Raw genomic sequence first — 21,659 nt, 5'->3', positions numbered from 1 at the left:
TAATACTTCATATATATATATATATACACCGCTTATATGGCTGTATTGAATGATCATAGTTTACTCGATTTATATACCGAAAAGACAAAATAGTCACCTAAATACACACACTGGCACATTTAATGGAACAAAAAGAAAGTAAAAATAGTAACGTTTATATTTAAATAAATAAGAATTAGTCATAAAGTTGCAATCATATTTAATTATTTATATATTTATTTATTTAATAGCATCACAGGTAGCACAAAAGAAATGTATCTTGTAAAAATCGTTTATTGCAACCATCTTATAGGCTGGGTACAGCCTATTGTACTTAAATCTAGTATGTATTACGACTAATTTCTGTCGACTAAGTCCTGCATGAATTCTGAGACCGATTATTATGCTTTTTTTTAAAGAATTAATTTGGTAGTGAATGAATAATTTTTTGCTATATTTTTATATTATTAGGCATTTTGTTGGTGAAATTCCCAATCCGCATTGGATCCGCGTGGTAACTACAGACGAAGTCCTCGCATTATGGAGGAGGCGTTGGTATTGGCTAATATTATTATTATATGGTTTTTAACTATCTGACAGGAGAGAGGTGTTAGTGTGGGTTTACTTGAGTGGAACTTAATTAATATCAACCAGTTTGTGAGACAAATACCATAGTAACCACTCACCAAAGTCATGGCTATAGGAACGAGGACGTTACAAACAGCGACGTTGGAGGCGAAGTTCGTTATAATAACAGTTATTATTATTATTATTAAAATAATAAGATTATTTGGAAAATTCTGTAGTCCGATTAACGCCTCTCCGATTTTTCCGTTCAAATCAGAGTACTCTTTCTTAGCTGCTGTTGATAATGCAAATCCCCCACCTGAAAGATGAAGTATACATAAGTGTATTATATTGGTAGTAGGGTGCAATAAAGCAGTAATTCTTTGTTTCTGACCCTTCTACATGATACAGCGATATTAGTGAGAGCTCTGAATTTCACACGTAGTGACATTTGTGCGTTTACAAAAAAAAATTGTTATAATATAATATAATAACGCACACACTCATAGCCCCGCACTAAGGATATTCTATGTCGCGGGTGCCATGGACACAGCCACAGACAACTACAAATTATACCCAAACTCACGAGAAAAATAAATGTAGGTCATACAAATATTTTTCCTTCGTTGTAGTCACAGACCAGATTTGTAGTGATATTTGTGGGTTTACAATAAAAATTGTGTTGTATTTGTGATTTTGTATTCGAATGGCACACCACTACAATTCCGAGTACAATTTTAATACCAATATACTAATATCAGCATTAATCAGCGAGTAATACGTTGAGCCCACCAGGATCATCACGATGGTAATAATCATACCACTTTTTCTTCGGCTTTACTCTTTTGTAATTTTGTATTAAAATAAATATTATTTAAGTAGTACAGACTATGTACGTATTGCAGTTCGTAAAGTGCGCGCGGCACAGCGTGATTCCGGTCGTTACATCTTCTCTTACATGTTTTGTTAATCTTATATTGTAAAAGATATGGCTTATGTTGCAAATGCAGCGCAACGTTGCGCATCAAGTCAATTTGACGCAAACTTAGCGTATGTTTATACTTAGAAGACGTATAAGGTACTTTAAAAATGTCGTCGAATATTTAAGTTTTCTTATGGATTTTTCGACAAATCGTTTGTCGAAAAAATCGTGTTTTATCACTACTGAAATATAAAACTAAAACACATTAATACACTGAAAGTGCTATGTTGATTTTTTTATAATAAAAGGACCTTTTTAAATGCGCCAGTAAAAACGTCAAAATATAGCGCGAGACCGATTCGAATGCAAAATTGAGCTAGTGTTGCACCAACTCGATTCTATCAGTACTAACCTAAAAGAAAACTGAAACTGTACGGAAGAACAGCATCCATAGGCGTGAAATTAAGCACTGATCCCTGTTTTTGTGTAGGCAGATCGTCCACAGCTGAAACATAACTAAAATTAAAAAAATATATATTATTAAGGAATTGTAATATGTAAGAATGGATTTAATGGATATTTTTTTCTATTTGACGGCCTCTGTGGCCTAATGGTTTGCATTGTGGGCACTGGATGCGGAAGTCCCTAGTTCTCTGGCACACTATTTTGGTTTAACCGATTTTTTTTCTCCTAGCTTACATAATGTAAGATAAGGTTTCGTTTGTTTCGTTTGAGAAAAGTGAATTACTCCGTACATTATAGAATTTGTAGTATGAATTTGATTTCACAAAAGTTTATAGCTTGAAGTGCTGTCGCCTGTTTTTTGAGGTCACGGTCATAATTTATTTTGAAATACTTACGTTTAGTAAAATTATCAAATATGCCCATTGATGATGGCAATAATAGCATTAGAAAGCAAAAAAACATTGCACAAGCAGAATCTTTAATACTGTAAAACAATAAAAACGTTTCTTAATAATCTTTTATTAAAAACATGTACCCAAAAACTATGACTTAAATGAGGTTATTAAAGAAACAAAATAAGGAGTATTTTGAGTCTTTTAGAGTTTGAAAACCAATACCAAATTGAACGTAACTTACAATTTTAAGTCTTTAATATTAAAATATTTGATTATTCTGTCCGCCCAACCTGGAAATATTTGCGGTGAGCGACAGAAGAACATTATCATGCATGTTCCGAATAGTAAAATAACATTCTGTAAAGAAACAAGAAAGTGTTAACCCAGGAAGTCTCTTTTAAGGGTACTTTCGAATTGGTTGCACCACTACTATTTTTTATACAATATTTAGAACATAAAAAAGTTCTTGTTTGCTAAGTATAATTAATTTAGTCGGAATGTTCTGTATATTTTTTCTATTACTCATTTTAACACAGCTTAGTATTATTACACTTGCCCTATTTCGCTGCAATTTCATTTCTTTTTCGAAACCTTAATTATTTCCCTCCTTTTAATACAAGCTCCCGATGTATCTTTAGTAAAAAGCTATATCATAATATTTCAAAAGGACCTATGGAGGTAAGAAATATGATCTATTGATCATAATGTCTTTTCTCAAAATGCCGTTGATATTACAGTGTGTTTGGTTTAACACGTAGAACTGTATTTGTAAATATTTTTAGACTGTAACACAATTTTTTCCGTAGATCCACTAAATACAAAACAGAAACCAAGTTTATCTTCTCTCCTGGGTATTTTTCACCATTCTTGTACAAAATGTCACTTTGACGTTATAGTCTAAAAATATTTAGTAAATTAGTTGAAACTTAAGTGTTGGTGTAATTTATTCTTTACACCATTCACATATATATTACCGATTGGTGAACGATTTTACTATAAAATAAATATCGTGAATGGGTTCCCTTTAATTTGACATATTTTTAAAAACACCAACCCTGGCTAATTTTTCTTGTATGGTAACACAGAATATTAGTGCTGCGTACCAATTAACTCGATTTTACTTCTGTAGTCGAGCTTCATGAAAATTATCGCTTTTCTTTAATATTTCCACGTCGAACGCCGTCAAATAGTTTGCCAAGTACTTTCTGTTAAGTAAGATACGTAAACCTGGAATCGCCATGTTTGTCTTGCGGGTTTAGGTGATAAGACTTGGGAGCTGTATCTAGATGATTCGATAGATTGTCTGTGGCGTCGTTCGCGGGTAACATCTCTTAGGAGGAATTCGGCGGAAGCTCATTTTTTCTGTTCGACACGTCGTCGGTGCGCAAGGTGTTCCAGATTTCCTAGATCGTCTACGGTGATTTATCCCATTGGGGGCATGGTCCCCCAATGCCATCTTAAATAAAATAAACTAGGAATAGCCAGATGCCGTAATTATGGGTCTCCGAACCCTGTACCAAAAGTAAAACCCGTGTCACCGGACCGCATGGGTTTTTCTTTTCTTTCTTATTTGTACCTTTGGTACTTGTAATTTCGAATCTCGCCATCAACTGAATGGCTGAGACTAAGCTGCTGTAACTTTTGTTCGGCTGTGCCCGACCACGTGTTATGAGCTCCACGGGTGGTCGGCACCTACGTATAACTTCGTTACTCCTGTAGCAACTACGCTGTCTTCGCAGCGGATCTGGTATGTAACTTAAATGTGCATCCGGTAAACTCCAGGTCAGTGACGTATAAGTGAAGTGTCCATGTATCACTCATGCACTTTCATAAACTCTTAGTGCAGTGTATTAGCTCTAAGTATACTTAAAGGTAATCTTTTGTATGTAACAATTAAGGGCAGTAAACATATTCGTACTCTCCCTTTGTAAACTCAGGGAAGTAAAAATACTAGTTCTCCATACTGTACCCTTAGATTTAATTGTAATATGTAACAAAAACAAATTTAAAATAAAGCTTCTGGTTATTTCTACTTGAAACTTGTTTTCGTTGTGTGTAAGGCGCCCATCCTTCTCCTCGCTTATAAATTTTACACGCAGCATCGGGTCAACCAGAACTCACCCACAAACCAGTCTCATACTCACTCAAACCGACTGGAGTTGACCATTACAAGACAATAAATAATCTTGCGTTATTTTGTAAAGGTTCGCGAAATAAAATATTAATACTCTTGCTAAATTTGATGTAGAATAAATTTCAACAAACAAAAACATTTGATTTTTAGGATTTTCACCTCAAGACTGTTTTACAGTAACCACATTTCAAAATATTTGCCCGAGATTCGATTAGCATTAATAATACTAATCTTGAAGTCATATGTATGATGAACTTTGTTCAACAGAAGTTTCATCGTTTACTAGCTATTTCAATCCAACATAAAAATTACCAGTATTTAAATATTTTTAAAACTGCAATCCCTAACGATTTTTTATTTGAAGGGAGAGATTGCAAACATTTCCAGTTTGAGTAGTAATTCAAGTTCAGAACCGGAAAAGGTTTTTTTTTATAATACTCGGTGACACCTGTCTCTAACTTGCAGTGCCACTCAGAGCTTTAAATCACAAGGATCTGAGGGGTACTACCACTGCGCCCGATACTCTGAGACATAAGTTGCCCAGTCCCATGTGCCTGTAATTTCACCAGCACCCTTACCCACCGAAACTGGAACGCAGTAATGTTCACATTACTGCTTGGCGGCAGAAATAGGTAAGGTTGCACTACTTCCCTGGACGAACTCTTTCACAAGGAGCTCTACTGCTGCTGATGCTGGTTGAGATATGTAGTAAGTTAATTTAAAATAAAATCGTACAATTTTATTCCTTTTCAACTACCATTACCTACTATTTAGCCGTTCACGCGATGCGCTCCTCCTACCGCAAAATGGCGGCTATTTGGTTTCGCAAATAAGAAAAGCATTCAGTTTAAATACAAGTTTTTATAAATTAAAATTATTATTCTGCATTGCTAAATAAATACCCTCCGTACTACCAACAAAAACATCTCAAATAAAATGCAGTAATACACCACAAATCCTGCACTTAAAAAGCACTAATGACATTTTTGGTGTACTTGGATAAATATGATAATATTCCGTTTGAGTGGTTCTAACGTTTACCAAGAAATTACTCCTTAAAGTATAGTTTATAAACATTTATATTCAGGGTAAACTTAAAAAACGCTACTTACGGTATGTTTTCAATAAATAAACACCGAAATCACCAGCCCAAACAATAACACACACGATTGTCGTGACGTGTTTTTGAAATTATTTTTTTTTTTAAATGACAGACCCAGGCATTAAAAATTTTATGGTTTGCTAGAGTAGTTACCGAAGTAGCAATTAATATTAGTTCTTTTACCTTTTTTTACTTCAATATCCGATAAATCGGTATAAAATCATCACCGGCACCTCTAGGTGTGGTATGCGTCTACGGCTGCATGTATCGCGTGAGCGGCTAACAGGAAGTATTTATAGGTATCATAAACCTAATTATTTTATTCGTAAATCATACTTATATCGGTAGTTTGCAAACTTTTCAACAATTGGCCACGTAAATATTATTTCTACATAACTCAATTACCTGTATACCGTACCTATTTATATTCTAATTGCGCGAGCAGGGCGTGGGCAGACTTCCCTAAATAATGAGCATTGATACCAATTGATATTTTCCTATATCATCATTGGTTGCCTAGCAAACGTTATGTTATTGAATATTCGTCACACATGACGTCATCGACGACGTTGCTTTATTGTGATGTATCACATAACGTTTAGACACCCGAAATTACTATTTCATATCAGACTATGAACAGCGAACTACTTACTATTTCCCAATATGTGATTTTGCCTAAGTTCTTCACATCCTCTTGAACAGCCATTTTCGCAGCCAATATCCCTTCAGGTGATATTTTAGCTCTTTTGGCAGCTTCACTTTTTGGTCTAAACAAAAATATTAACTTACTTATTGATCAGGTGTTTCATATTTAGATCGAGGAGGTAAAAAGCATTTCGTATAGAACAGTCAAATGCTTCGCATCAAATGTTATATGAAAATCCCGTCTACAAATACCGTGAAATCAGAAGGGTTTATTAAAGTTATTTGTATTGATGGGTAGAAAAAGACACCAAATTTCGGAAACACTTTGAGGCCATCTTGTATTAAAGGTGGTCGTTTATTTAACGTCCTAGCGTCAGCAAACCGTCGCCGATTGTCACTCGATCGACACTGCCTCAATTCAAAACTCACACCTCCTTGTCGTTCACAAAACAAAATTGTCGTTTTTTATTATTGTATGGTCTTGTACTTGACCATTACCTGGACAAGAGGCAATGACTGGATCTACAATGAGACCAGCTAGCCCAAAAGATGCCTATTCCATCGCACTTTAAAGATGCTCTGCTTGTATGTGCTCCGAAATACAACACAGGGAATTCGATTACTGTCACCATCGATCAATATAAGAGCCAGACTCGTCCGTGTAGCCTTCATAGCCAGCTCCTTTGTTCACTGTAAGTCATTTTTGGTCTTAGCCTCATGGTTTTTTCTTCTATTTTCCTCTCAATTACATAATTGATCACTACGTGACAAGTGTCCACAGATTCCCCTTTCTAATTTCTATTCTCTGTTCCCAAAATACTAGGCCGTGAGTCCCAACAACGTGGACCTGTTATCCAATATTTTTCACTGTACTCGCTAATAGTACACTGCATGTCACACAACTTAAAGTTCATTTTTCAATACTCTATATTGAGGCGGGGTGGTTCTAATCTGGTTTTGTGGCATTGTGTCGATGATAATCTTTCAAATTTGTTTGGATTTAAGTGATGGACAATATAATATAAGTTGCGGAACACAACGAGGACTGAGAGTTGGTATACATACATTTTTTAAATTATTAGTGAATGATGTACTTAAACATATCAAAAAGATATCAAAAAATATTTTATATCATACTTAAGCACAAAATGTTATCGACTAATTTCGTTCGCAGAAGCTTTAAATTTCTCTCCAAAAAAGTTGTTTTTGCAGATGTGACATTATTACATCAAGGGTGCTAAATATTACGTATTATAAAAAAGTAATTAATAACATATTTTGCTCAAAATGACATTTTTTTTTTTCGAGTGCAAATGATTATTATTGTGAGTTGATATTTTGGCAAAGAATTGTAATAATACCTTAAAAATCCAAAACTCATCAAGATCAAACAGACGTAAAGAGCAATTTCCATGCAAAAAGTGTATGGGAGAGCAAATGCTGAATATTTTGGAAATGAAAGATAATCAGGGGCATCGGGATAGTACCTAGAAAAGGAAATAGGACATGTTGTACTTAAATGTAATTAAGCAAAAATAGTAGGTATATAGATGAGTTCCTGACGAGTTTGAGTTATATTATCTGAATCCCCATTCCTACAGATATATATTCCTTTTGTCAAAGAATAATGCGAGGTAATAATAAAAGATTAAAGAACGAATGAAGTACTCCCGTAGGTAGAATTGCATAGAAAAATGTTAAAAGTAAAATTGCTTTTTTGGATACGAATCGGCAAACAATTTATACGGTTAACTTAATGTTTAGTAGTTACCGCTATCAATATACATTGGCAGTACTAAGTGTCGTTATTAACCAGGGCTACATATTATATAGACAGATAGATATAGAGCCTAGATAGGTGCATCGGCCCGACCATTTCTACCGCGACGTCGTAGACAGCTGATATAATATAATGAAGAAGCGTAGTCGCCGCAGCGCCATCAGTCTATGCGATTTTCGAGTAGTTAAAATTACAACGCCATCTAGTATATTTAGATTGTACTAGTTGGAACCGTCACGCAGTAAGTCTAGGTAATGTCGATACAGAGATAGCTAGAACGGGGGAAGCGGAAGCATACGCAATGGTGGTGGAATGGGGATGGACAAGGTCGTCGCGTCAGTGAGTCTAGATAGAACGGCCGGGCAATGGTGCAAACACTCTATAACAAACTTGCCGCGTCTTCGATTAAAATCAGTTTTAACCATATCCATCTTTTGTATTATTTTTTCATTGTCGACTGAAAGAATCGACAACAAATAATAAATAGGCAATTATCAATAATAATTCCAGGCAAAATCAGGGATGAAGGTATTTCCCTCAAAGATTCTTACGGTTATATTCCGACAAGTATTATTATATATGTATATGTATATGTATACGTATATGTATACGTATACTAAGCTACCAGGTATCTATATACAGGTTGTAACATAAAGTGTATTTAACATAGGGATAAGTTATACTTACTTTTCCAGAAGACCTTTGAATGCTAGGTTAGTGACAGTACCTACTAAAGTACCTATGCCACCTGAAACAGAATAACTAAGATTAAGGTATGCCAAATGACTTAACTTGCATGGTATTGTTGACCAAAGTTTAGATAAAGAACACTAAAAGGCTGGCTCCGTGGTCGAGTGACTTGCACATCGATTTTAATGGTCCGATTCCCGGCCGGATCAATGTAGAACTATGTTTTCTATATTTTTCATTTGTTTTCGTGGTGTAATATTGGTATCGTAATATTCTTTTGGTTTTACAGCTTTTAAAACCATAATTTAACAAGTAAAGTTAAAATTTGATAAAATTTTTGCATTGGTCTATTTACATCTGTTTCAGAGAAAACATCTGTAAAGTTTAACTGGCTTAGATAATTACGAAACTTAATCATATTTTCCAAAAAAAATATATTTTGAGGCTTTTGTTAAAATTAAAGTGTTAATATTTAAATCGTCTGCCAGTACTATATTAGTATTCGAGTTTTTCATATATTTATGAAGCACTCGTTCCAAAAGTGACAAAAAAGTGTACACGTCGGACTTTGGAATTCCATAGAGACAAATTAAATAGAAATTAAAGGAGGGTAAATAAATCGCACAGCATTCAAATAGTCTTGATCAAATCGCTGATGGAGCAGATTTTTCTGGAATGGCGACCACTTCAAGGAAAACGTAGTGTGGGAGGCCCTGCGGCAAGATGGACGGACGACCTGAGAAAGGTGGACGGCAGCGGCTAGATACGGGCGGTACAATACCGGGCGAGTTGGCGTGCTCAAGGGGAGACTAATGTCCAGAAGTGGAAGCTCGTAAGCTGATGATGATGAAGCTTTACTAAAGAATAAATCTTTGCTAATAATGTCGGGTGTTGCTTTCTAATTATTAGATAAACGATTTACTGAGCTATCTTCGAATTGCATTAACCAGTTTGAATATTGTTTCTTCGTTTACAAACGTCACGTCAATTTGACTGCTGAAACTGGGTTAGATCACAGAGGGGATTGCGATGGTGTAATATTGAGTATGTTCATTTTAACTAGTTGTCCGACGTGGTTCTATGACATGATGATTGTTAGCAGGGTTGCTACATGAAAATAAGGAGTGAAGTTAATGGTCATTAATGGTCAATGCTTTATAAACGAACGCACATTCACAAGAGGGGTTTTTGTGTGAGATACTTGCAGAGTGACCATCTGAGCGTGGTAGACTCTGTGAACTTGCCGCGGGACATTTAAAATCCGTTGTACTTTCGAACTAATTACTATGAAAAGTGGGTAAACGAATTAATTGCAATCAAATGACGTAATTACTTCACTGCCGGCTTAACGAATTGATAACCAAAAATGAATAAGCTAATTATCAAATAATTTCTGACACAATCCCCTTTTCGTTTTCTTCAACTCTAACATATATTTTATGTATTTACTTTACTGTCAAACGAAGTACTAAAAATTGTAATTCCAGTTTCATTATCTTAGCCTAATTGTTTGTAAGTGTACCTGTTGTTTGCTCGTTCCTCGTAAAAAGTTGTTTTTTTAGCGTAATCCAGAAATAAAAACAAATTTTGTTTTACATCTAAGCTACGGTTTTTGATTACGGTTACGGTTTTTGGATCATCATTTACCTATCCTTTGTTGCATGAAACCAGCCTCCCCGCATGACGTACCATTCCTTTCTTGTATATCTGGCACAGTCTGGGCAATAATCGGCGAGTAAAATCACTATTGCAAGCATATAGCGTATGGCATCGACACGATAAGAAGAAGAAGATTTGCCCACCTATTGTTGCAGAAAATGTTGCTGCGCAGAAATAGCACGTCGTCATGGATGACGCCACTTTACTACCGTCATCGGTTGTGTCGTAGATAGTCAGTAGATTTTGCTGTAATAATAATAATAATAACAATAATAACGCAAATTATATCGCTGAAATCATGTATGTCGGCGCCCCAAATTAGAAGCACATCGCAACAGCGCGTGCAAGCAGTGTCAGCATAACGTGCCGGTGCAACGTGCAGCAGCAACGTGACCAACGTCAGCGTTTCCCCCAGATTGCGTACTTTATAATATTTTCACGACACTCGGTTTCTAGCATCGAACCTAGGCATTAGCTTTAGCACGTAGTAAATTATATTGTAATTTTTATCTTTTAATAAATTAGTTAAATTCAAATTTCGTTTTTTTTAAATCCTCCGGCGGCAGCCTACGTAATTCGCACTCAACATAAATAAAACAAAATAAATAAACAAAATTGGCTTCTTCACAATTTAAGGTAGCTGCTTAGGTTACGAGTAGACAAGACAAGTGGTGGGAGGTGGTCATGTTGTCCATGGACATTTGCAACATTAAAAGAGCTGCCAATGTTTTGCTAGCCTTTGAAAGCCCTGCTGAATAGAACTCAAATGATCTTTATTTTACAAATAGGTAAATTACATTTGAAATTGTCATATTGATTAAACTCTACTGCTCATTCGTAATTCAGATTCTCCGAAACTCTAGGGGTTGTTCTTGGTAATAATAATAAACAATTGTTGGAAAAAGGATGAGGGGATGGGATTTATTCCTTTGGTGGGACATACGATAATGAAAACGTGACGATGGCATAAAGTACTTAACGCCAAATATACAAAAAACATTAAACCTTTTAAAATATTTGAGTCTTTCATAAAACCGCATAACATTTATTTTATTTATGAGTTTTTTGTTACTTTTTGTTTCTTATTTATGACACACTAACAGATATCGAGCATAAAAATTGTAGAAAATAACACTACAAAATACAAAATTAATACTGTAGGCAATATCCGTGTCCGATTATAACTGTGCTCAACATTCAAAAGTAGATACACCTACATAGAAAAAAACAATGACATTAGGAATACGTTAATCACCTTACAATAATGCAAGAAATGACCTCTTAAAAGACGGAACACTGCCGTTAAAGACATCACAATTAGTACATATTTCGTTTTCATACCCACACATCCTATACAGAGGATTGTTTTGTGATATATTATTTATAATTATTGAACAAAATATACAAACTTACATCTTCAAATACTTTGAGAAGGGCAAAAATTATAGGAACCATCATAGTCGTGGCCGCGGTATTGGTTATCCACAACGATATGAACATTGTGACGAAACACATTGCGAAAAGCAGTCTGAAATACAGTTCATATGTTTATTATTATACGGTTTATTTAGTATTTATTTCATAATATTATACTGTACGTAGTTACACCAATCGTCCAAGATGTCTTACAATTGTCACCAAACAATATGGAACCTCCACACATCATCAGGCGCATTATAGAATTTAAACAATTTCACATATACTTTCGGTAGCAAGTATTTTAAAATATATAATAAAATTGTTGTAATTGTTAATACAAAGATCGAACGATCGAACAGAACCGAGTGGACGGTAGTGGAGTAATATGACTAGATAAAAATAAATGAATACCGTGATAGTAAAACGCCAGAATATTCATTACAATTAATAATATAATAAATATAATAAAATTATATCGAACACCTTTGTAAATAATTCCAAAACCGTGTTGGAAATTCACTGTGTGTATTATCAGTGCACCGTAACACATCCTTGAATTACAGAACTTGTGCAAGTGTGTAATCATGTTTTGTATGTGGTCGCAGGTCGTAATTACCATGTTACTTAATCCAGTTGAAGTTGCAAACTCGACTTGTGTTTGATTCTATTCGGATTTGATTTGCAGTTGAGTTAAAACCAGCCAATCAGTAAGGTAACCAGCATGAGAAAGTGAGAAATCGAAATCTTCTGCGGGTCCTTTGCAAATTCTACTTTATAGCGACGAAACGAATGTAACTGTCTTTTGTTTCAGTATCTGTACGTATGTAGCGAGAAATACGTCTCATAATAGTATTTAAGTTTACTCAATAAATTTGCTTACTTGTAATGAGAGTAGCCAATAAGTTGAATGGCATATAGAGCCAGCCGTTTATGTAACCCTGACTGTTCAACAGCAGCCGCTAGCATCAAACTTCCTATGAACATAAAGACTGATTCCTGGAAACGAAATCTTGTTTGAAGAAAAAAAAGATCTCAGAACGCCCAGAATGCCTAGACAAAGTGTACCAAAGCAACAGAATTTACTCTGGGCTTCATTTTCCAAATTGGTACTTTCGGGAATCGAACCCAGGACGTCGTTCAGCGCCCACTGCGACGCCACTGAAAATACATTACGGGTGACTTTTATAAAATGCTCTCTTTATTATGAAGAGACCAGGGAAAGAATTTTTAAAGTCACTTAAAATACATTTTGAGTTAATATCGCTATCCATGATTTGGTCAGCTTTTACTTTTGGTCATAAAAATGCTTGCGACTAAATGGCAGAAAGGTTAAAAATGACTTATAAATATTTTTTAGTTAAAATAGATCACATACTGTTACATACATTTATGTCAGCATTGATTTTATTTCAGGTAGTATTTGTGCGTTTCTTTTTCACCAACGTTTAAAAGTTCTCCAGATTAAACATTCTTTTTTCCTAAAATTATCCTCAAGTGACTTTGATCATTTTGACTCTTCATATAAAATACGGTTTATGGATCGATCAACACTACTAAGAAGAAGACAGCTGATGAACTTATATTATATTGGTCACTCGGCCTGCACTTTACTAAGTAAACGAGACATCTTTTTGCTTTTAATATACTTTTATAAAGATATTATTAAAATGTAGTAATTGCTTGTGTCTTTTAATTTGAAAAAAGAAAAAAAATTAAGTAGGTATTATGTGCACTTTCAAATTTTCATTTGCATGTAAATTAGTCAATATATTCACTGGGTGTAGTGGACTGCATCAATGGGTTAAAGGGTGGGTGCTAACAACGAGTGAGCAAGGCCAAAGCAAACGTACTTACAGCGTATTAATTTATTAGAAAACACGTATAGTTTTCAAAGCAAAACAGCAAAACAAAAGTCAAGAAAAGGCGCCAAAAACAAACACATTTAAATTTAGAATTTCAATATAACACTAAAACTTAAAGAGACTATAAAATATATACAAAAGAGATTTGTAGCGACTGCTGGGATTCGCTACAATTGGGCTGTAGTTCCCACGACGCGGGCCCACTGCGAATAGGGAACATTACACATATCGCTAAATTGTTTTCCAGAGGTGTCCAGGTTTCCTTACGATGTTTTCCTTCACCAAGAAGCCCGTGGAAATTATAATTTCATAAATTCCGAAAAGCTCACATGTGCACATGGGCTACCTCGGCTGATAAGGGGAAAAATTAAAACGGCACGAAATGTATTTAACTTACATTAAAGTAGCACGTAACAGTCTCTGCAGTACTCATCACTCCAGTTACTGGGAAGACAAAAACTGGAATGAAGGACGTGATAGGAAGCGGTATTATTTCCGTCATCCAGTATACCGCCATTATAACTAAAGTGTAGCCAACCCATTGATATTTCTAGAAAATATAAAATATTTGAAGTACATTTGCTAAAAAAGTATTTTTTGTCACATCAAGTAATGGTAACAAGTAACACATCTACCCGTGGCAGTTGCAGTGTCACTCGGAGTTTTAACTGGCAAACAGCTGAGATGCGCTGCCATTGCACCCGTCATTCTGAGACTAAACTTTCACCACATTCCTGCAGTTTCACCAGTAATCTTACTTACCCTTCAAAGCTAAAGCGCAGTAATGCCCATTAGTGGCAAAAATACGCATGGTATTACACTGATCGATCTCTTTCATAATGAGTAAAAAAATACATAAATTTTATTGAAACACTATAAAATATGACATAACATGTTTCAAGTACTGTCTTCACACGAATTCCAGACAAAAATTCAATTTAGAGTTACTCCGAAATATCCTGAAAATAGTTACGTCCTCAATCTATTTTTTTAATAATAGTGTTGTAATGGTTGTAACAACTAATCGCCGAATTTCACCGAGGCACTTCGATTTCATTGAAGAAATGTTTACTTATTAAATATTAAGACAAAAAAATTACCGAGTCCCGTACTCGTTGCTGTAAAGCCATGCAAATTTTATTTCCGTTTGTTTCCAGGAGCACTCGAAAAACGACAAAATTACTAAAGAAAGGTTTTGATAACGGTGTAAATATTGACAATATGATTAAAAACGAATTGATACATATACTGGTGACACTAGCTGAACTGACGCTTTTGGTTTGTCTTCCGATAAAAGTGAATAAAAATTTTAATTATGTCACCTCTTGTTTTACTTCAGAATTTTGCTATATAACTGCAGGTAGTCCTTGTGATGATGTAACTACACTATGATAACAAGTACAGGTTGTCATTATGATCATTTAAAATACTTATTGTTTATATTTATCTGTATAATGTTTCAATAAATGTTAATTGTACAGTCAAGAGCACGTCAAGGTTGTACTTTGGACCGTTCTTATCTTAAACGCCATAAAGTTGGATTTAAGTCTTAAGTGTCAAGCTTGACGTGTTCTTGATCCTGTACTATGTAGAACTGAAAAACAATGAACCGTAAAATAATATAAAACAAACTCATAAAATGTTGAAACGATTTTTCGTGAAAATCGTTTAATGTGGTTACCGATATGATCAGTTCACATGCCTATTCACGTCGTGATGACAAATTTGGCCTCTTATTTGGTGACGACTATAACATTAGTATAATACAAAAACAAATAAAGAATTTATAAAAGCATTTCAGGGTCAAAAACATATGCTAAAACCTAACTTAAACTGTTACTCACTAATCATACAAAGGAGATTATTAACAATGTTGTATTATTTCAATGTAAGTAAAATCAATAAAGAAATTTACTCCTTATTTAATTTAATTAAAGAAATTTAATCTTAAAATGACTATATGTAGAATACAGGCAATTATTTTAACTTTTGATCTGGATCTTTTTAATACGAATGTAATTTAGTAAGGAAAGCACTGAGTAAGCACTTCTTTGACTCATAGTGGCCTCACTATGTATCAGAGATATATAACGAATGCGGATATCTTTTTATGTAATAGATCAGTGAAACTGTACAGCTCCGGTACCGGACAATAGGAAGGTTACTGTACGTGCACCTGGGGCGGCTCACCCTAGGCACTAGCCTCTCGAAGAATTGGATGAAGTCAAGTGATAGAAGTCTGTGAAAACCCTGTACACTGGCTGATCTAAGGTCAGAATCTTTACTTATAAGCGCGCACAGGTTATAGTGCCATTCTCGTATACCCTAAGGGTCGGTAGGGAGGGTCACTATAATCAAAAGTAATGTAGAAAGATAATGGGCACTTAAGGTTCCTTATTATAATATCTATTTGTGAGGATCTGTAATTATCTCTTAGTCATTTTTTATAATTTAATTCGGTTTTAAGGTGTTGGTCTTCGAATTCGATAAATAAATCCTGCACCATGACATAATGTGGAATGCAGTAGCCTTTATAGATGAATAGTGACTTGCATGGACATACATAAGCGACAGCATCTGTATTGTAACCATCACCACAGCTACAAATACTATAAGTAATTGACATTACAGACACAAAGATGGTGCCAAATTTATTATAGAAGAATTCTCAGAGTTGCGATTCATTCTAAAACCAACCTCAAAAGTTCGTGGTATCCATTTACCAAGTTTTATTGAAATTAGTTTCCGAAAAGAGCGCGAATCTGGATTCATCCCTATTTTGCCACCCTTAGAGGTGGAATATTTTCTTCAAATTTAAATGGAACCAATACTGAGGTACCCTCTTTTCAGCAAACAAAACAATCATCAAAATCGGTTCACAAATAAGAGTAATCATGTAACATACACACATAAAAAAAACAGTCGAATTGAGAACTTCGCCTTTTTTGAAGTCGGTTAATAATTCACTAGCATAGTACATGTATATATCATTCTTACCTCAGTCGGCGGCGGCACTACAATAGGCAGCAAAATTATGGGCAATAAAGTGGCGATCAGACCTCTCCAGTGATTTGTGAAAAAGAGTCTTAGCTTTTGTACAAGCTTTACCGGTGTATCTGTATTATCGTTATCCCTTTAAAAGATGATTATTTATATTTTTATAAAACATCGTAACATCATCAACCTATTATACGTCCAACCGCTAGGCACGGGTCACTTTTCATGCGAGGGTTTGAGCCATCGTCCGTCACGTTGGCCTAATGCGGGTTGGAAACTTCACACGTTTTCCGCGGGTTGTAAACCTTCTTCGACGTGCGGGTTTGATTACGATGTCTTCCTTCACCAAAAAGCTTTCAAATGAAATTTCGCACATAAATTCTGAATAACTCAAAGGTGCGAGGTAGGGTTTGAACCAATTTAAAAAAAAGCAATATTACATTTTTTATTTTTCCTTTTTCACTTTTGAATTTTGCACAAAATGTTACAATTGAATAGTTTTAACATACACTTAACATATTGACGTTTGACCTTAATTATCTCCAGTCAGTGATCGAAATTCAAGATTAGAGTTTAGTCATGACCTGAACAATTGTATAATTTAATGTAATTTTATTTATGCTTGTTTTAATTTTCAAGCATATCGTATGTGGAATGGCCGAGTAATTAATTCCGGTCGTCGATAACTCAACTTGAGTTGATGCCAAGAAAGCTTCGCTCGCTGCGCTTCGATAAATGTAAAAGTGTAACCAAGTTAATAACTTTTTTCTGTTATTCACAAAATGATTATAACTAATTACGACCTGTAGAATTGTATTACATAATGTAATTGTATTTGCTACTTTCAAATTTCTTGCATGACTAATGAGAAACGGCCAAGTCATTCCGTTCGTCGATTTTTCAAATTGAGTTGATGTCAAGAAAGCTTCGCTCCCTGCGCTTCAATAAACGTAAATTAACCAAGTTAATACCTTTTCCTTGTTATTCACAAAATGATTATCACTAATTACGACCTGTACAATTGTATTATGTAATGTAATGGTGTTTTTGCTACTTTAAAATTTCTTGTATGTGTAATTAAAAACGGCCACGTCATTCCGTTCGTCGATATCTCAAATTGAGTTAATGCCAAGAAAGCCTCGCATGCTATACTTCGATAAATGTAAATAGACAAAATGAAAGAATTGTAATATGTTTTTCCTGTTACTCACTAAATGATTATCACTAATTACAGGTTCTTTACAGAGATGCACGAAAAGAGACTCGCATGACATACATTCCCTTCCAGTACGTCTAGCGTAGCCTAGGCAATAATCGGCGAGTGCCTTACGCCGATTGGCAAATCCTGACACCACAATGGCAAGCATTATAGTTTATATTATTTTCTTTATTGCACCAAATAAATGCAACAGAAATATTAAATTAAGAGAAAGTGAGCAAGGTGAACTTATATCTTCTAACCAATCCAGGGCAGTGAAAGCTAAGGTTATAAGCGGGCAATAGAGTGCAAGAGAGAATGAGAAAAAATATAAGTAACAAACTACATGAATAAAAAAAAATACCTTTACTTACATAAGCATTATAATGAATCATAACAAATAGCATCGATATGTATATAGTATAATATCACATAAATATATACACATAGGTATACCTATATATACATAAATAAGTATGTAAAAAAAAAACAAGATGATTACAAAGAGATTTCAGCAAGAAAGTGCGCTTCTAACCTTTTCTTGAAAGAAGCGATAGACGGGCTATACTGGATATGGGAAGGAAGTCTGTTCCACAACTGCGCTGCACGAGAAGAAAAGGAGTTAAAAAAGAAATTTGTTTTACAGCTAGGACGAACGAGCATCTTAGTGATGCACGGACGCCGTGTATGCCATCGATACGATAAGAATTCTTTTCTTACTACTTACTTACTTGTCTAATTTCTTTTTATTTTCCAGATATTTTGTAACGTTTACATGCTTCATAAGACCAAAAAAGGAAACGGTCGGTGTATAAGGAGGGCAAGGATCTTGGATTATAAGACAGATGACTGGAAGTTGCTCCAGCGGCAAGAGTGTAACTCTTAAGTTTGATGATGCAGATGACACGCTCTATGGTCACGGGTTGATTATATCAAAAAAAGTTCTCATACTTTGGTTAGAAACCTGTAATTAGTCATAATCTTGTTTTACGTTAAAATTTTAAGCTCCATAAAACTAGTTTATTACCAAAACAACGCGTTTTTTGCGATACCAAGTGGTGGAACAAGTCGTGCGCCTGATGGTAAGTGACACGCCTGTCGATAGCAGTTGCAATGCCACTCGGATTCGGCTCGGACTCGGCTTTAAGTCGCAAAGATCTGAGGGGCACTGCCACTGACCCGTCACCCTGAGACATAAGTTGACAAGTTACATGTGCCTGTAATTGCACCAGCACCCATAACCCTTCAAAACCGGAACACAGTAATGCTGACATTACTGCTGGGCGGCAGGAATAAGTAAGGAGGCAGTACTACGCTGTACTCTTTCACAAGGAGCTACTTTCACCAGTTCGAAGTGCTTAATCAAAAAGTGATCATATGATTATGTGTAAATTTTTGGTATACATTTTGTTAAGGTGGCTTTGAGGAAGGCTTCTGTCCAGTTGTAGATGATTTAAAGTTGATGTGAAATTTTAAACTACAGAAAATAGTAGTACTTACAGATCACCTGGAATCGTTGGCATAGTTGTTATAGTTGTGCTTAGTGGGTCTTCATTTGTAGTCGGTGCTTCTTCCATTTTATTTTACTTATATTTCTTTTAGGAAGTTTTTCAAGTTTGTATTTTAACAGTCGACTTTAGCTTCAAAAAGTGCAATTGGCATTGATTGTACAAATCGAGGTGGCTACGAGCTTTAGACAATAATATAGATTTTGCGGCACCTACTCGCTTTACATGTTTCGTGACAACAGCTGTCTTTGGGCCACACTTCAAACTTTAGACTATGGAAACCAAATCTCAAGATTCATAAAATCTTATCCAATCAAAAGAACTTAAATCTATAGACAAGAACATTAACGGCAACTATTAAATGTTCCAAATAGTTCCAAACAAAACACTATTAATTGTCAAAGAGTGTCAGTACCGTACTTAGAGGATGGAATAAAATAAAGGAATAGTCTAAGATACCGTAGTACCGTGGACAGACGTGACAGTCTATGCCTATTGGGAATGAACTAGACAGGCATATAATATTGAGTGTTTACCAATGATCTTTATCCATAGTTGGGGAATTAACGTAAAGCCCCTGGCAAAGTCTCTTTATTTGTTGCACAATACATTCCATTTTGCGTTGGCCCAGGAGCCGTCCGTTTACTATTTATAATTATTATATTCCTAAAGAGAAAAACAAATTAAGTAAGAGAATAAAAAATAACAGTCGAGTTGTTGAAATTATTGATATTATAATAAGTAATTTTCCTTGTGGAAAGACAAAGATCTTACCACCATGCAGTCTAGTCAAGTATGTTTATACATATCATATAACCTAGACTTTTTTATATTTTTTAAATTTGATTGATTTTTTGTACGAGGAAACATTTATGTGGTCTGTGGGGGAAACCATATAATGATATTTGGAAACGGGATTGGGAAGAATGAGAAAGAGAGGCTAGGAATTATGCGATATAAATAAACAATTATTATAAATAGGAGAAATATTGTATTATTATTACAACTACTATATTTTTACATTACAATTGTTATTGAATTGATATTCAATTATTTTTTATGTGGTAATTACTCCACTAGTTTTTTTATAATTAATAATACAAAGATCGAACAGTTAGAAAAAATTCCTTCGATCCGGCCGGATTCGAACCGACGTCTTCCAGCATACCATTCCAGACGCTATGCCAACTAAGCCACGGAACGAATTTTTTTTAATTAGTTTTTTTCAACGACTTATTCAGCCGTAGCACCATCTATGATTTTCTGAGAGTTCGATCTTTGTATTAATCATTATAACAAACTAGTGGAGTAATTTCACATAATAAAAATAATTGAATATCAATTCAATAAAAATTTAAATAGTAAAATAAATTTAATTAGTTTATTTAAGTTTTATTATATTTAATTAAGTTTTATTATATATCAGAATACTAAGTCTGATACAAGTATAACTATAACTTGACACACACAACAGTTATAGTTATACATGAATCCGTGTGATGTAAACGTTATCACGTGGGTTTATCAAATTTGATGCTCAAAAGTAAGTATTTACGACCTACGAAGTAATTAATATTTACGAAAATCAAAAATTATAAATTATGATTATTCAACCAAATACCTTATAAATATTGGGACAGTTACAATTGTTGACAAATTTGTCAAGTTGTACGCCAGAGAGTACGATAGAGTTGACAAATATGTGCCTGTAGCTTCACCAACACCCTTAGCGCCTTTTCACACTGCACCCGATTCGTATGAAACTATACAAATCTAATACTCGGACCAACTTCGGATGTCGCTTGTGCACTAAGTCCGATTCAAATCCGAGAAAATACGAATATCGCTTGATAAAATGTATATATAATGATAACCTAGAGATAAAATGATCCCTGTGACATTTCGGACTGTCATTTCCAGGATTCGGAACTAATACGAATCGGACGTTGTGCGTAAACACTCTTATGGCGCGTTTACACCAGGAGGTCTACGACGAAATACGATTCTACGTGACTGCGTCTGGGGGTCTACTCTCGATCTCCGTCCGACATCCGTCCGATACAATTACTGTCAAATAAGTAATATTCGACCAAATTAAAAGACAGGTATCAAGTATGAAGCTTCATTCGCATCACGCGTCTTTTCATTTGGTCGAGTATTGCTTATTTGACAGTAATTGTTTCGGACGGATGTCGGACGGAGATCGAGCGTAGACCCCCTGCAACGAAGCTCATACTGTTTGACGGTAGAAGTAGCTATAGCGGACGAGCTCTCACAAGGTGTTCCAGTGCTGCTGTTTCAACTTAAATAAAAAAAGTAACTTTACACGCTTTTAAA

General features: G+C 34.9%; 1 protein-coding gene across 3 annotated transcripts in view; it reads right to left on the bottom strand.

Annotated features, from left to right (window-relative positions):
• Positions 1-19,957, bottom strand: part of LOC113228530 (protein I'm not dead yet-like) — a 23,255-nt gene extending 3,298 nt beyond the window's left edge. The window contains exons 1-14 of one of the 3 annotated variants that reach the window (XM_026461873.1): positions 19,859-19,957; positions 19,315-19,454; positions 16,617-16,752; positions 14,017-14,169; positions 12,638-12,753; positions 11,752-11,866; positions 10,482-10,584; positions 8,677-8,737; positions 7,571-7,696; positions 6,217-6,331; positions 2,570-2,685; positions 2,329-2,417; positions 1,881-1,973; positions 666-865 (exon numbers count right to left, since the gene is read on the bottom strand). In XM_026461873.1, coding sequence (XP_026317658.1) covers positions 666-865; positions 1,881-1,973; positions 2,329-2,417; positions 2,570-2,685; positions 6,217-6,331; positions 7,571-7,696; positions 8,677-8,737; positions 10,482-10,584; positions 11,752-11,866; positions 12,638-12,753; positions 14,017-14,169; positions 16,617-16,752; positions 19,315-19,391 — 1,500 coding nt within the window. In that variant the 5' untranslated portion in view covers positions 19,392-19,454; positions 19,859-19,957. Of the gene's footprint in view, positions 1-665; positions 866-1,880; positions 1,974-2,328; positions 2,418-2,569; positions 2,686-6,216; positions 6,332-7,570; positions 7,697-8,676; positions 8,738-10,481; positions 10,585-11,751; positions 11,867-12,637; positions 12,754-14,016; positions 14,170-16,616; positions 16,753-19,314; positions 19,455-19,858 lie in introns of those variants that run through there. The other 2 variants (XM_026461874.1, XM_026461875.1) reach the window with 2 other exon arrangements.
• Positions 19,958-21,659: the final 1,702 nt, after the last annotated feature.

The sequence above is a fragment of the Hyposmocoma kahamanoa genome, unplaced genomic scaffold (genome assembly GCF_003589595.1).
Source record: "Hyposmocoma kahamanoa isolate Upper Pololo Valley unplaced genomic scaffold, ASM358959v1 232, whole genome shotgun sequence".
NCBI classification, from domain to species: domain Eukaryota; kingdom Metazoa; phylum Arthropoda; class Insecta; order Lepidoptera; family Cosmopterigidae; genus Hyposmocoma; species Hyposmocoma kahamanoa.
The sequence above is the reverse complement of the archived record's forward strand: the minus strand, read 5'-3'. Positions and strand labels throughout refer to the sequence as shown.